Source organism: Bos javanicus, chromosome 9, assembly GCF_032452875.1.
Source record: "Bos javanicus breed banteng chromosome 9, ARS-OSU_banteng_1.0, whole genome shotgun sequence".
NCBI lineage: Eukaryota > Metazoa > Chordata > Mammalia > Artiodactyla > Bovidae > Bos > Bos javanicus.
The window spans coordinates 49,172,702-49,189,478 of NC_083876.1; the positions used below are offsets into that span (position 1 = coordinate 49,172,702).

A 16,777-nucleotide genomic window follows, 5' to 3' on the forward strand; every position below is an offset into this window, starting at 1 on the left:
TTACTGATCCCACCTTTCATTAGTTCTAATTTATTAACAGAAGTTCAAAATATGTTCAGCATATGTATTTTTTTAAGAAAGCTGTAGATGATGAGTGAATGTTGTTTTTCCATTTCATTATGGGTCATTTTTGTATAACACAAACTTTATTCTACTAGGATAACTTTTAAGAAGCAGCACACTTTTTAACCTAAAACCACATATTAAATTTGAATTATTAAAAATTTTTTGAGCCTTCAGTTTGCCCTGAAATATTTTCTACTCTTCCCAGTTGGCATTTACTCTTTTTGTCTATGCTAGGTTGTTATTCATGTTGCTATTAGTGAAGAATATAATTATAACCATCAACAATTTGGGACATTTAAACAGACTAATTTCTTCTAAGGACTGTGGTGAAAGAAACTGACAATGAACATATATTAAAGATTTTTTAAATAGAGTTTTTGTATAATTGCATTAAAAATGATTCTCCTTAATTTCTTTTTGTGAGGAGTGGGGGAAGGAAATACTCTTGAAGAAAAGAATCATTGGACTTGTTACTTTATCTCTGTTCTCATCCATTTATGTATTTTGATATAATTTTGTATTAATGATCTTTCAAAATTCTCTTAAAACTACCGAATTGTTCCATTCTTTATTAAGTTACCTTAGTAAGAGAGTCACATCCTATTCTTTTCTCTCTTCCACAAAATCATGGTCTTAGATAGCAGTCTGATGGCCCAGATGGTAAAGAATCTGCCTGTAATGCAGGAGACACGGATTCGATCCCTGGGTTGGGAAGATCCCGAATGGCCACCCACTCCAGTATTCTTGCCTGGAGACTCCCATGGACAGAGGAGCCTGGCGGGCTGTAGCCCATGGGATTGCAAAGAATCAGACACAACTGAGTGACTTTTCACTTTCAGAGAGCAGTAGCCTTTTGCCATTTAGCGTTTTCTATCTTTTATACTGCTTTTCTTTGAATCTTTATGTATGTATGTATGTATGTATGTGTATATATATACACACACACACACACACACACACACACACCCTACTTTATCTCTGTTCTTATAACCAGGAAATATAAGGTAGGCTAGAAGTGAGTGAGAATAATGTACTAACTGCTAAGTTGATAGTTATAAATTGAATTCTGTTTTGGGGGCTGTTGTGGCAAATGTTTAGTATAGGATATATCATAAAAAAAAGATTAAGTTAGCTTATGCTGTCAAATGACACTATTTTGAGTAGTTATAGAAAACTTTGTCATAGTAGTGTTTTAAAAGGATACAAGCTCTACATGTTCTTCAGTAAAGTTCTGTATTAGAGTTGCTGTTAAGCTTATTCATTTCATTTCTGCTTGTCAGTCTCTACAGTTAGCTGAACTCATCAAAGAGAATAATACACTTAAGCATTTGTGCTTAATAACTTGATTTTAAAAGTCACTTATTATGTTCAATCTTATGGGATTTCAGTATATTCTGACTGAGGCCTTTTAAAGCTATTAATATGGTAAATATAGTTCCTTCTTATAATTTTGACTTTCTTATTTTGATGATCACAGATGTGTCCAATAGTATTTTGTACCTGTCACATTTGTTTAAAATATTAATGATGTTAGCATAAAATATAATATGTCACCTGAAGACCCCTTCAAAAGCAGAGACATCACTTTGCCGACAAAGGTCCATACAGTCAAAGCTATGGTTTTTCCAGTAGTCATGTATGGATGTGAGAGTTGTACCACAAAGACTGAGCACTGAAGAACCGATGCTTTCTAACTATGGTGTTGTAAAAGACCCTTGTGAGTCCCTAGGACTGCAAGGAGATCAAACCTGTCAATCCTAAAGGAAATCAACCCTGCATATTCATTGAAAGAACTGATGCTGAAGCTCCAATACTTTGGCCTCCTGATGCGATGAACCAACTCATTGGAAAAGACCCTGATGCCGGGAAAGATTGAAGGTGGGAGAAGGGGATGGCAGAAGATGAGATGATCGGATAGCATCACTGACTCAATGGACGTGAATTTGAGCAGACTCCAGGAAATAGTGGAGGACAGAGGAGCCTGGCCTGCTGCAATCCATGGGATTGCAAAGAATCAGACACAACTTAGTGACTGAACAACACCCAAAGAATTTAGTTTCACGTACACAACCTTTAACATTCATTTATAGTAATAAGTTTATGGCATTATTCATATGTTTTAAAAAATCTGCTTAATATCTCTGTTCTTGAGCATGTGACTTTGCAAATAGGTTACTTTTTTTTTTCATATTTCAGAGTACATTTGAAAAGTGGCAGTATGCTGTTTTCTTTCTCTAACACTAGAGTTTCTTGGTTATAAATTCAATCATTATAATAGATAAATAAGATTTACTTACAAAGCAAAATATGTAAGACTTAGAAAAATACTTTTCTCAGAACCATAAAATGTAGTTCCAATATAGGTAAGATTATATCTTATTTCATAATTTTCAGATGTAACTTTTATTTCTCACTTTCCTTTTTGAGACTGATGGTGCCCTTATACACAGGGGTTATTTCATGTGGTTGAGAGTTAAAATGACTTATTCAAAATCATGTAATGAGATAATGACACATGCCTGAGAATTGTGAATAGAGTGAATTAGAAAGCTAATTTCCCCCTCCTGATGCTATGTTTAAATCCTTCCTTGTTTTGTATTAGGTCTTGGAACTTGATAAAATAACTTGCACTGTGCATCTTCAGAGTGTGGACCACTTTCATTCTTCATTGTTTTTCTAGCCTAGCAGCAGTGCCTGGGACCTAGTAGGTCCTTAAAACAGTAAGCTTGTATTGACTTGGATTGCCTTCAGTGACATTCCTGTCAGTTCCTTTAGGGCTGCAGTGAGCCAAGATACTATTTCTTAGAAAGATTTAATTAAACACAGAAGGTAATCCTGTTAGAACATTTTTCCTGAATATTGAGTTGACCAAGCACAGGTTTAATTCTCCCTTGTAAACACTGAGCTTTGATTGACCTGATTCCTCTTAAGTGGTTCTAGACTTCTCCCATTTTTAAAAGAAGCTGTATTTTCCAAATCAAAACTACAAGGAGGTATCACCTTACACCAGTCAAAATGACCGTCATTTACCAGTTGACAAATAATAAATGCTGGAAAGGGAACCCTCCTACCTTGTTGGTGGAAATATAAACTGGTGTAGCTACTATGGAGTACTGTATGGAGGTTCCTTAAAAAGCTAAAAATAGGGAATTCCCTGGCAGTTCAGTGGTTAGGTGCTTCTACTTCAGATGGCACAAGTTTGATTCCTGGTTGGGGAACTAGATCCCTCAAGCCATGTGGTGTGCCCCCCCACCACCAAAAATAAATAAATAAATATAGATGTACCATATGGCCCTGTAATCCCACTCCTGGGCATATATCTGGATAAAACTCTTAATTTGAAAAGATATATGCACCCCAGTGTTTGTAGCTACACTATTTACAATAGGCAAGACATGGAACCAACCTAAGTGTTCCACTGACAAATGAATGGATAGAGATGTGTTATATGTATACAATGGACTATTACTCTGCCATAAAAATGAATTGATATAATGCCATTTACAGCAACATGGATGGATCTAGAGATTATCATATTAAGTGAAATAAATCAGAGAAAGACAAATATCATATGATATCTTATGTGTGGAATATAAAAATAGGATACAAGTGAGCTTATTTACAAAGCAGAAGTAGACTCATAGACATAGAAACAAATTTATGATTACAAAGGGGATGGGGGATAGATAAAATTAGGAGTTTGGAATTAACATATATATATACATAGTGCTGTATATAAAATTCCAAACAAGGACCTACTGTATATAAACATAAACTGTATATAAACATATCTATAAACATAACTATAAACATAAACATACATATAAACACGTATCTATATTGTATATAAAAATATGCTGTATATAAATATATATATAGTATTGTATATAAAATCCCAAAGACCTACTGTATAGCACAGAGAACTATATTTAATATTTGTAATAACCTATAATGGAAAAGAATCTAGAAAAGCATATATATATACACACACACACACACACACACACACACGCATCTGAATCACTTTGCTGTACATCTGAAATTAACACAACATTATAAATTAACTATACACTTTCATGCATTGGAGAAGGAAATGGCAACCCACTCCAGTGTTCTTGCCTGGAGAATCCCAGGGACGGGGAGCCTGGTGGGCTGCCGTCTATGGGGTCACACAGAGTCGGACACGACTGAAGTGACTTAGCAGCAGCAGCAGTTTAAAAAATGGTTAAAAAACCCTGCATTTCCATGAAAATGTGGAGCATAGTTAGTTTGCTTTAGTCATCTTCTGAATATATCCTGAGCTGTATTTTATTTTTATTTTACTTTATTTCATGTATAAATTAGTAGTGACATGTAGACAATTTAACAGAGTCAGACCTATTATATGGGAAAAAGTTAAATCTTATATGTAAAGAATATCTTTATTTTATTATGTTAACAGTAAATGCTGATTAGTATTGTTAATTATTTTGAAATAATTTAGATTATTTCAAAATTATGAAATACAATTTTTAGTTTCCTGATGTTATATCTAAGAATTTATATTAGTCTGTAGAAAGACAATATCTGCTGACTTTTTCTAAGCAAGGGTATTATATCATTTAGAAATTGTGACTTAGAAAAACTCTCCTTAGAACATGTAATTAAATGTGCCACTCTAAAAAAATGAATTCTTAGAGCATTGTGTGGCTTATGTTTTGGTAAAGAGGAAAACTGGTTTTCATAAAGGTTAAACTTGTAAAAATATGGATCTTAAATTTGCTTTGCAGACAATTGCAAAAAAATTTTAGGAGAAAATGCTAAACCTAATTATGGTTGTCAAGTCACTATTCAGTCTGAACAAGAGAAGCAGTTAATGAAACAGTATCGCCGGGAGGAAAAAAGAATTGCTAGACGAGAAAAAAAGGCTGGAGAAGATGGAGAAGCTACAGAAGGACTCCTGTGCTTTGATCCTAAGGAACTGCGGATACACAGGTAATAAAAACCAGAAGTTGAAAAATGCTTGTGTTGTAATTGTTGCTTTTATGTATCATAATTTTAGTTTAGTTTTAACAACTTGGATGATTCTTCTAGACACGTTTTCTTACAAGAATAGAATTTTGTTGTATGAAAACCTAATTTTCTAGGATAAGAAAGCAGTGATCTGCTTAATTAGAATATTCTTGGTTGCATCCACAAAGGTGAGAGATTTAGATGCTGTGCTTTATGAAGTGTACACAAATTTATTTTGAGACCTTTTTCTTTCCTACCTTAATGAATGCTCTTTCCCATGTTGTTGAAAAGTAGAAAGGAGGCAAATGAAATAAAGGCATTATTATACATGGTATTTAAAATATTGAAACCCAATTTAAGAAAGGAACTTATTTATACTTTGTTAAATATCTTTGGATTGTGAAAAAGAAAATTATAATAAAAAACATTAAGTCAAACTTATCAGATGAGGTTATCTAAAAATAGTACCTGAAAATGTGTTAATACTTATGTGATTACACGGGAAATGTCAGGCTTGCTAATAACTTTGTGTTGTTTACTTTCTTCTCTTTTGTAATTGAAGACTACATGAAATAGTTATTATAGTGACTTTGTTTTAGTATATGCTTTCTATTGTGAGATAAAAATGACAGATTTAGCCTATTATTTTTGTATTTACAGAGAGCAGGCACTCATGAACGCTAGAAATGTTCCAATTCTGAGCAGGCAGAGAGACACAGATGTTGAAAAAATACGTTATCCCCATGTGTATGATTCCCAGGCTGAAGCCATGAGAACATCAGCATTCATTGCTGGTGCAAAGGTATGTCATTGGTATATGACCACTTTTGGATAACATGTCTGTTCTAGAGAAATGACACATAGATTTTTCCGTTTCTTTTTACTATGCTATATTGTATATTTAAATTTTGAAGAACATGAGATAGTGCAGTTTATGTGAAGTTCTTAGCACATAGTAGGTATTCAAAACATATTTGTTCTCCTCCCTTTCATTATCTCTGCAACTTGTGTTTTTGAGTTTTAGCAGTTGTACCACTTTTTAACTAAATCTTACACTGTGTATTGCACGTTTTCCCTGGCTGCATAACTACATTTATCTTCAGGAATTCCATGTAATTACTGTGTGCTTAAAATTCATCAGTGTAATATGGTTTGTGTGTTATATGAGATATCTGACTCGTGAATGCTTTTTGTATATGTGTGTGTGGTTTTTGGTTTGTTTTGTTTTCCTTTAGCTACGTTTATTTGCTAGTGCAATGTCATGAAACCAATAGTGTTTTTCCCTCTCTCTTTAATTAAAGAATCTTTACCAGAGACGTTATTCTATTTTGTATTATTATTGGATTTTAAATTTTTGATGTTTGTAGATGATTTTACCAGAAGGAATCCAAAGAGAGAACAACAAGATATATGAAGAAGTAAAGATTCCTTATACTGAACCAATGCCAATTGGCTTTGAGGAAAAACCAGTTTATATCCAAGACTTAGATGAGGTAAGATTTTCATTTTATAAAGTTGATAGTTTTGATGCTTGGTATGATTTTGAATGCATTTGTATTGGAAAAATTATTTTTAAAAGTCGGTTAATACAGTAAAGAGATACATGCAGTTGGTTACTAATGAAAAAGGGGAATTTAAATTAAAAAATACATATACATGTATTTCTTTACACATTGAACATATTTACAAAAATTTTGTGTATATTTCTATAATTATATGTTTATTTTAGCTATTTTAGCTCATATTTGATTTACCTTATGTAAGCTGACTCAAGTAAGTTGTTTTAAAGGATTCATGTATTGACATATCAAATGGTCAGCCTATAATAAAATAGAATATTATTTGAGTATAGGACCAAATTCTAAACTAACTTTCCCTCAACTTTTAAATTTTGAATAATTGCAGCCCTATGGAAAAGATGCATGAATAGTAATTCCCTTCTGTTTTGATTTACCATTAGTTAAAACTTTGCTATAACTGCTTTATCTCAGAATGAAATATTTCTTCATTTAAAGTACATATATTATTTAAGGTTAGCCTTTTCATCACCAAAGTGAAGTTGCTTTATTTTATATATATGTAAGTCATATGAAGTCATTCAGAAATATCAAATAATATAGGCATACAAAAGGAGCAGCATAAGGAGTAACTATAGCCAACCAAAATTAGTTCCATTCTATACATATGGGTGCATATGTGTTTTGATTTTACAAAAGTAGAATTATATCCATAAATACTTTTTTTGTGTGTTTATATATATATATATACTTACATACATCTTTCTATGTCAATAGACATATTTTTACGACATTATTTTAAATCACTATGTGGTATTCCAACTTATGTCCTCATTACTTTTACACCAGTTTCTTATTGTTAGAATTTTAAGTTTCCTACAAGTTTTTATAGTAGGCTAAAATTTTCATTGAAACTTATATTAGTGGGTTTCATTCAGCCTTTGCATCAAAATTACTGTAGAATTTTTTCAAGATCCAAATGCTTTAATCCCTATTAAATCATAATCTCTTGGGTGGGACGCATAATATCTATATTTTGAAGATGATTTTTAGAGCTCTATAGGTGATTCTGAAATGCAGGCAAGGCTGAGAGCCTATAGAATTAAATAGTTATATATATAATTCTTTTTAAACCCTACCGAAATGGAGAAGGCAATGGCACCCCACTCCAGTACTCTTGCCTGGAAAATCCCATGGACGGAGGAGCCTGGTAGGCTGCAGTCCATAGGGTCGCTAGGAGTCGGACACGACTGAGCGATTTCACTTTGACTTTTCACTTTCATGCATTGGAGGAGGAAATGGCAACCCACTCCAGTGTTCTTGCCTGGAGAATCCCAGGGATTGGGGAGCCTGGTGGGCTGCCGTGGGGTCGCACAGAGTCGGACACGACTAAAGCGACTTAGCAGCAGCAGCAGCAGCAATCATTATAAGGATTATTATCATGAAGATTTATTTAGTTTTATATATTAAATACTAACTTTTTTTCATGTAAGAGCATCATTGACATTCATTATCTTTATAATGAATGGACCAGGCTTCTTTTTCTCTCATACTTATTTCCAAATAAATACTTTGTTCACTTTAATGTAGATTACAGGATATGAATGGACCAGGCTCCTTTTTCTCTCATACTTATTTCCAAATAAATACTTTGTTCACTTTAATGTAGATTACAGGAGTAAAAGAGATTTCTGAATGGGTTCTTTCCATCTGCAACCTTAATGCCTCTTTGCCATGTAGCCTAACACACTTATAGGTTCCCTGGATTAGGATGTGGCCATCATTGGGTATCATTATCCTCTCTACCACGCGAGATGTGGATGACCACAATTTAGCTATTCACAGATGTTGACAGACATCTGTGTTGTTTATAGTTTTTGGCTCTTATGAATTCTGTGAGTCTATTTGAGCTGCCCTAAGCCCAGACTAGGTGGCTTAAAGAACAGACATTTGTTTTTTCACAGTCTTGGAGGCTGGAAGTCCCAGGCCAAGGTGCCGACAGTTTTGTTTTCTGGTGAGGACTCTTTTCCTGGATTGCAGCCCTTTGTCTTCTCTCTGTGTCCTCATGAACTCATATGGCCTCTTCTCTATGTGTCTAGAGACCTCTGGTGTCTTTTCTGCTTCTTATAAGGACACCAGGCCTATTGGATTAGGGTCTCATTCAGATGACCTCAGAACCCTAAAGGTTCTGTCTCCAAATATGATCACTTTGGGAGTTAGGGCTTTAGTTTATGAAACTTCAGAATACATAATTGCATCCATAATGTGGAAATAACTGCTCCAGATATTGGTGTACAGGTTTTTGTGCGAATGTAAGTTTTCATTTCTCTGGGATAAATATCCAAGAATGCAATTACTCAGTCATATTATAATTACTTGTTTAGTTTTCTAAGAAACTACCGTAATTTTTTTCCAAAGTATCATTTTATATACCCAACAGTAATCCAGTGTGATCTAGTTTCCCCACATATTCACCAGCATTTGGTGGGTATCACTTTTTAAAATTTTTATTTTAGCCATTTTAAGTCATATTTTTATATATTACTTGTATTTTCCTTCTTGTGGTTTAAATGTGCACTTTCATAAGCAGCAATATTTGGGGAATACTACATTCAAATGCAGTGTGTCATAAGTACATAAGTAAACTCTTTGATGTCTTAACAATGTAGATAATGATCCCAACTAGATGCTGTCACTGTGGATATTAATATAGAGCTCAGGAAAAAATATAGATGTTAACAGACTGTTAGTTTAGTTAGATGCATCTGTTAGTTTGTATCTTTTTTAAAAGGCAGGATCTTTATGTATCAGGAGAAATGCTCTTGAAGATGTTATCTTTCTCTTTTCACTGAGATCGTAATTGGATTCTGCTCCTGACAGTCCTGTGGAATAATAGATAAAATGCTTTTATATCCTCTCACTGACTGAATGTCACATCAGATAAATTTGTCCTGTCTTTCTTGTCTTCTTAAAATACTTCTGTAATTTGATTAAAAAGATAAGGATAATTTAAAAATTCTAAAATGATGTGCAAAATTGCTGTTAATGCTCTTAAATGGGTTTTGTACTTTCTTGGAGAGGGAATAATCCAAAAAAAGAACCAAAAAAATCATTAGATGGGCTTCTGTATTAGATAGAACTCACTCATTTGGAAGTTAGAGAAATGAAACTCAAAGTAAGTTTTAGCAATGAATACAGACTGTTGGCTTTTCTAACCAAAATATCTGGGAATAAAGCTGCCTATGCATTCAGATGGATATATAAGTTCACATGATGTCATCAGATCTTTTCCTCGGTCTTTATCTCTTTCTCTCTCTCTCTATTTCTGTCTTTCTTTATTTCCTTCTCTTTCCCTTCTCCCTTATCTTCTCCTTCCTCTCTTTTACCCTCTATTCCCCTCCTTTTATTTCTCTGGTTCTTTTTATCCCGACTCTCAGATACATACTTTTTACATGTAATCAGGGAAGAACATAAGACAGCAACTTCAAGCTTTTCTCTCCCCTCATTCTAAAAGCAAGAGGGTTTTCTCCATTAAAAAAAAAAAAAAAAAACTCCTGGGATGAACTCTTATCTTCTTGACTTGTTTCACCAGTTCATTTCTGAACTACTTTCCCCACGGTAGGAGTGTGGGGTTCTTAATTGACTGTGCCTGCTCACTTGAGTTGGAGAAGGCAATGGCACCAGTACTCCAGCACTCCAGTACTCTTGCCTGGAAAATCCCATGGACGGAGGAGCCTGGTGGGCTGCAGTCCATGGGCTCGTTAAGAGTTGGACACGACTGAGCGACTTCACTTTCATACATTGGAGAAGGAAATGGCAACCCACTCCAGTGTTCTTGCCTGGAGACTCCCAGGGACAGGGGAGCCTGGTGGGCTTCTGTCTATGGGGTTGCACAGAGTCTGACACGACTGAAGCGACTTAGCAGCAGCAGCAGCTTACTTGAGTTTCCTCACCCTCAGCCCACTGTGAGCCATCAGGAGTCAAGGAGGAGTTTCCCAAAGGGAAGATGAGGCTGTTATCCTTAAAAAGGAGCATGTGAAAGATGCGTAGCAGACAGAACTGTGTCTTTGATATTTTGATGAAAGAGTGAGTTTTGCATTTTTGTTGGTGTTAAATCAGTTGAATGCTATCTGTTTCCACAGGTGGGAGTTACAGTTTTTAAATAGCCAATAGAATGTTATTTGGCATAATCAGAATACTGATCCAAATATGCTATTTAGTTTGGAAAAGTAATGTAAAAGATGCATATAATGTTTCATTTGAGAAGTTAAAAAAGTTGAGTCCTTTAAAATCTGAATGTAGAGAGTTTGAGGATTTTTGTGACCCCAGATTATTGAATCCCATGTTTACAGGCTAGGTCCTGGGGGAAATTATAAACAGATCAGATCTCTGATCTTAAGTTACTTAAGTAACTCGCACAGAGTCGGACAAGATTGAAGTGACTTAGCAGCAGCAGCAGCTCACTTGAGTTTCCTCACCCTCGGCCTTCTTTGAGCCATCAGGAGTCAAGGAGGAGTTTCCCAAAGGGAAGATGAGGCTGATATCTTTAAAAAGGAGCTGATCTTAAGTTACTCCATGTAGTGTATCTGACCCACACCATTTCTATAGAAGTGATTAATAGAGTAGGGGTATGTTGTGCAGGTTTCTATGGCAGCACAGAGAAAGCAGATTAGCAAGTTCACAGAAGTCTTCATGGAGGTCAATGCGGGGCATAGGATTTTGCCAGATAGACAAAGGACATGGTTGGGGGTGTATCATAGGCAAAGGATGCTCCATGAAAGAGTATATGACCTTTTGTAAACATGTATTTCAGTATTAGTAGTATGCAAGCTACATATGTAGCATGGCAGCAAATTAGTCTAAAAAGAGACTTACTAGTGTACATGAAGGACTTTGAAAACCATACATAGTAAGTTTAAATTCAATATTGTGGGAAATGCTACTTCTTAAAAATAAAAGTAAATAAAAAGGGTTTTTTTCACTTACAGAGATTACTCTGGTTGCAGTAAAAAAAAAAAAAAAAAGAAAGAAAGAAAAACTGATGGTTGAGAGTAGAGCTGCTGCAATAATTCAAGGGAGAAATGCTGCGTGCCTGAATGAAGAAAGTGGAGCCTATACAGAAAGTGGGACAATGAAGAATAGATAGCTGCTAGTTAAATGTTAGTAAATGTTAGTTTAGAAGTTGTATAACATCTGATGACAGGTTAAATGACAAGAGATGAAGCAGAGAGAAGAAACTGAAATGATATCCAGGGCAACATGGGTGAGTGCTGGTGTCATTCGTTAAGATGAGAAACAGGAGAGGAGGAACAGAGTGTGTGTGTTACGTCCAGGAGGTCACATGTTGGTGAAGAGTGAGGCTGTGAATCCAGGCGGTTGTGCTTGAATCTTGGCTCCCCATGTTCTAGCTGAAAGAATGGGGCCAAGTTACTCTCTGAGATCCAGTGTTTCACTTGTAAAATTGGGATGATAATACCTACCTCATCATTTTATTGTGAGGATCAAATGAGTTCAGTTCAGTTCAGTCGCTCAATCATGTCTGACTGTTTGCCACCCCATGGACTGCAGCACAGCAGGCCTCCCTGTCTATCACCAACTCCCGGAGTTTACTCAAACTCATGTCCATGTCCAAACATCTCATCCTCTGTCATCAAATGAGTTAATATATGTAAAACACTTGGAAGAATTATGAGTACTTAAGACATTTTAGATAGAATGTTAGCTTAAAATGAATGATAAATGTAAACAGACAACTGGTGAGATCAATCTGAGTATGGTTAACATGAAAAGACTTATTGTTTCTCTGGAAATTATATTTATTAAATACATTACTTGTATGTTCATTTATGCTCTTCAGGTATTCTTTCATTACAAGTACATAGTACTCTATGAAGACATAGGGTAGTTTCCAGTTAATTGATAGAAAATAAAGAAACCTGTCATTGTATTTATTGCTATCTCAAGACTAAGAGTTTGGGAAAAGGGAAGTAAAATGAGTATAAAAAACTGTTACTTTTCTTGTGGTTCTACTGTGTTCTCTGAGCCTGAAGGGATCCTAAATCTGAAAGAGTTTATTGACACAGTTTGAGTCAATCAAATTACAAAAGCCAGAAAGCTAAAGAGTCATCCAGAAAAACACTTCAGAATGTGAATCATTTTTATGAGATCAGTTTGAACAGGAAAAAATGTGACTAAAACCTGGACATACACCCAAATAAAAAGCCTTTTCCCACAGGCTGCTTAGTACCTGTCAAGTGTATTATCAGTTTCATCAGCACCATGACCTTGAATTCCTCACTGCTTTTTTTAGAGGTGGTATCAAGAAATAATAACAAAATCTAAAGTTCAAAACTGAAAAGTGAGCTTACTTTTCAGTAAAAAAGCTTATCAGTCTTTTTCATACTGATAGAGATCTTAGTGAAGAAGATTTCATAAATGTCACCAGGAAGGAAACAATGTGACAAATATTAAATTTCTGATCATTTTACCAAAGTATAATTTCCCTTGATACATGTCTCACCTCACCTGGCAATCAAAGAAACATGAGTATTCTGATAGTATTTGCTATTATATTTGTCAGATTTTTCAGTACTTATGACCACCAAAACAAGCAAATGAACAAACAAATATGTAAATATAGACACCTTCTACATCTGTTGTAAACCCCACAACACGTTGTTATTCTTTTTGCAGTTAACAGTCTTTTTAAGATATTAAGATGTCTAAATGATAACCAGGAAACGTCCTTATACGTGTGCATCTATCAGCTCTTTTATGCCTTTGGGTAGGGAGATTCAGATGTCCATCTGGTATTCCTTTTTTCTAGTGCAGGTCTGCTGGTGATAAATTCTTTCAGTTTTGTATGTCTAAAACAAAAAAACTTTATTTTGTGTTTGTTCTTGAGGAATATTTCATTTGCTGTGAAATTTTAGGTTGATGGGCTTTTCCCCTAGTACTTACAGATGTAGCTGCTTCTTGCAGCTTACAGATGTAGTCTTCTTGCTTACATTGTGTCTGATAAGAAACTTGTCCTCATTCTTAATCTTCTTCTCTATATAATAAGTCTTTTTTTTTTTTTTCTGGTTGATTTTTAGATTTTCTTTTCCTCACTGGTTTTAGGCAGTTTGATTATGATGTGACTTTGTATTAACTTTCTGTTGTTGTATAAGAAATTACCAAGATATTAGTGACTTAAAACATCCATTTATTATCTCAGCATTCTGGAGGTCCTATTTGAATGGGCTGGACTGGGTTCTCTGTTTGGACACGACTTAGCAACTAAACAAAACAAAAGGATTTTAGGGGTTTTCTGTTTTAGGAGTCAATAAATGTGCAGTATATAAAAGTTTGTTCCATGAGATAAGCTTTCCCATAAGAAAATGCTTATATGTTTTGACTCTCAGCAAACATTTATATGATTAAAAAGTAATATTTACTTGCTAAGAAAGTACATTATAGTTCAAATATATGAAATAGCTAAGTCTGATTTGAAGGAGTGAATCTATATTTTCTTTTCTAAAAAATAATTTTGTCTGTATGCCCTGAACTTTTGTAGGATTATACCATAAAGTATACTGGGAACGCTGCAAACAACTAACTAGGAAAAGGGCACCAGCTGCTTGAAATATACCTGCTAAAGAGAGTTATAACTAACATCTGCCTCTAGCTAGGAGTAATCGAACAAAATAACTTTCTGTACAACCTATACTTTATTGATTTTATGGGGAGGAAAAGTAGAAGAGAGAAGATTAAAGGCATAGTGGCATATTGAGCTTCCCCAGAATGATAATGTTAGAACTCAGATGATTTCAAAAGTCTGAAATGTGCATGAATTTACCTTGTAATGTGGGAATTTCAAGTTGCTTTAGAAATGAACTTTGTCCATATTTTCCAACATATCTGTGTGTTGTAGTTACGCAGGCCTATCACAGATAGACAAAAATATTGGGTAGGATTCTATTGCTACTATAGAGTTTCATTATTTGTCTTTGAAAATATATGTGAATTGGCTATCTGTCATCAGGAATCATTTCTTGAGTCTTGATTGATGCAAGTCACTGTGCTACAGTGGGTATCAAAAGGTTTGGAATTACGATTGTGCATTTGAGGAACTTACTATCCCGTTAGGCAATTAGAACTGATGGGGATTCTCAGCTTTACCATTTGCACATTTTGTGACGTGGATCAAGTTACATAACACCTCTAAGTTTCAGTTTCCTTATCAGTCTGTTTATTCTGAGAAGACTATATGAGTCAGCACACAGAAAATGTGTAGCAGTATCTGTGATATATTTTGAAAGATGGGCTACCCAAATTGCAGTGTGGTATTGCAATCCTGACAAGGTTCAGGGCATACTTTGAATTTTTCTGTTAAGACATATGGAAAGGTGAAATTATTTTGGTATAAGTAACATTAAAATTCCTCAAAGATGAATACTGGGGCTTCCCCGAGGGCTTAGCAGTAAAGAATCTGCCTGCAGTGCAGGAGTCACAGGAGATGCGGGTTCGATCTCTGGGTTGAGAAGATCCTCTGGAGGAGGAAATGGCAACCCACTCCAGTATTCTTGCCTGGGAAATCCCATGGGCAGAGGAGCCTGGCTGGGCTGCAGTCCATAGGATCACAAAGAGTCAGACGTGACTGAGCATAGTACAGCACACAGAAAAGATGAATATTCAAGTAATGTATAAAATGGCTTTAAATTGATAAAGGTAAGGCAAAGGAACTTGCATTTTTTTAGTTAATACTGTACACTTTTTTAGGCTTATTATATCACATTATTTAACTTAATCCCCTCGTACAAACCCTGAAAGCAAGAGCTTTTAGAAAGGACAGGTTTCAATTGGATTAAATGGTGCAAATATCAAGCAGTGGCTAAATAAACATAGGGTTACCTTGCTTTTTGTATTCTCTGCAAACTCTTAAATTCTTGATACATTTTAGAGTTGTATGAAAATAATAATTATGTAATTTGAAAGTGTTAGTTGCTCAGTCATGTCCAACTTTTTGCAACCCCATGGACTGTAGCCCACAAGCCTCCTCTGTCCATGGAATTCTCCAGGCAAGAATACTGGAGTGGGTAGCCTTTTCTTTCTCCAAGAGATCTTCTCAACCCAGGGATTGAACCCAGGTCTCCCGCATTGCAGGCACATTCTTTACCAGCTGAGCCACAAGAGAAGCCATATGAGGATTCTCTTAATATTACTTTTTCTTGTTTAAGGATTATATGTTTAAAATGACATCCTTGATTTATTTAATTAGTTTTGAAAAGTTTAAAGTCATTCATACTGTAAAAACATTTTAAATTTTAAATGAAGAAATTACCTATAATTTAATAAATATAACATTTTTGTGAACTTGACCACATTAAGTGCCTAAATACTTCACCTGCTTTAAAGATTTCAAGCAAGCTAATGAAAGTAATTTAAAAGTTAAGGTCAGAGATAAAACTGGTTATTACTATAAATACCAGCCAAGAAACTGAAAATGACATTTTCTTTGTGGGACTCCACCGAATTGGACAGAGATTCTTCTGTTGTATTGCCATGGTTAGAAGTGTGGCTGTTTATTAGGAGGCAGGCCCCACAATTCTGGTCAAAAAGACTGTGATACCAATTAAATAATAGTGTCTTACATTTTTAAGATCTAACACATTAAAAAAGTGATATCCTGGAGGGCTATTTACAGTATATAATGTCAGGATAAGTTCATCTCCCTTATGAAAATAATTTATTTGCTTAGTACTGTTACTGTTAAGTCACTTCAGTCGTGTCCGACTCTGTGCGACCCCATAGACGGCCACCCACCAGGCTCCCCCGTCCCTAGGATTCTCCAGGCAAGATTTCTGGAGTGGGTTGCCATTTCCTTCTCCAATGCATGAAAGTGAAAAGTGAAAGTGAAGTCGCTCAGTAGTGTCTGACTCCTAGCGACCCCACAGACTGCAGCCTACCAGGCTCCTCCATCCATGGGATTTGACAGGCAAGAGTACTGGAGTGGGGTGCCATTGCCTTCTCCCATTTGCTTAGTAGAAAATGCCTTATTCTTTGCCTCTAATTTTACTTCTGCTTTAAGCATCTAAAGTTTGTATATGTAATTATAATAATACTGGTTTGTGAATCCAGCCCTTGTTTATTCTAGAGAAGCAAGCCAAACCTAGCCAACTCAGACTTAAAACTGAGGTCCCACCATGTTTTTGTATTTTTTG

General features: G+C 35.1%; 1 protein-coding gene across 1 annotated transcript in view; it reads left to right on the top strand.

Moving 5' to 3' along the window:
• Window positions 1-16,777, top strand: part of ASCC3 (activating signal cointegrator 1 complex subunit 3) — a 335,161-nt gene that overhangs the window by 65,016 nt on the left and 253,368 nt on the right. The window contains exons 6-8 of the mRNA XM_061427741.1: window positions 4,836-5,040; window positions 5,719-5,860; window positions 6,426-6,551. Coding sequence (XP_061283725.1) covers window positions 4,836-5,040; window positions 5,719-5,860; window positions 6,426-6,551 — 473 coding nt within the window. The remainder of the gene's footprint in view (window positions 1-4,835; window positions 5,041-5,718; window positions 5,861-6,425; window positions 6,552-16,777) is intronic.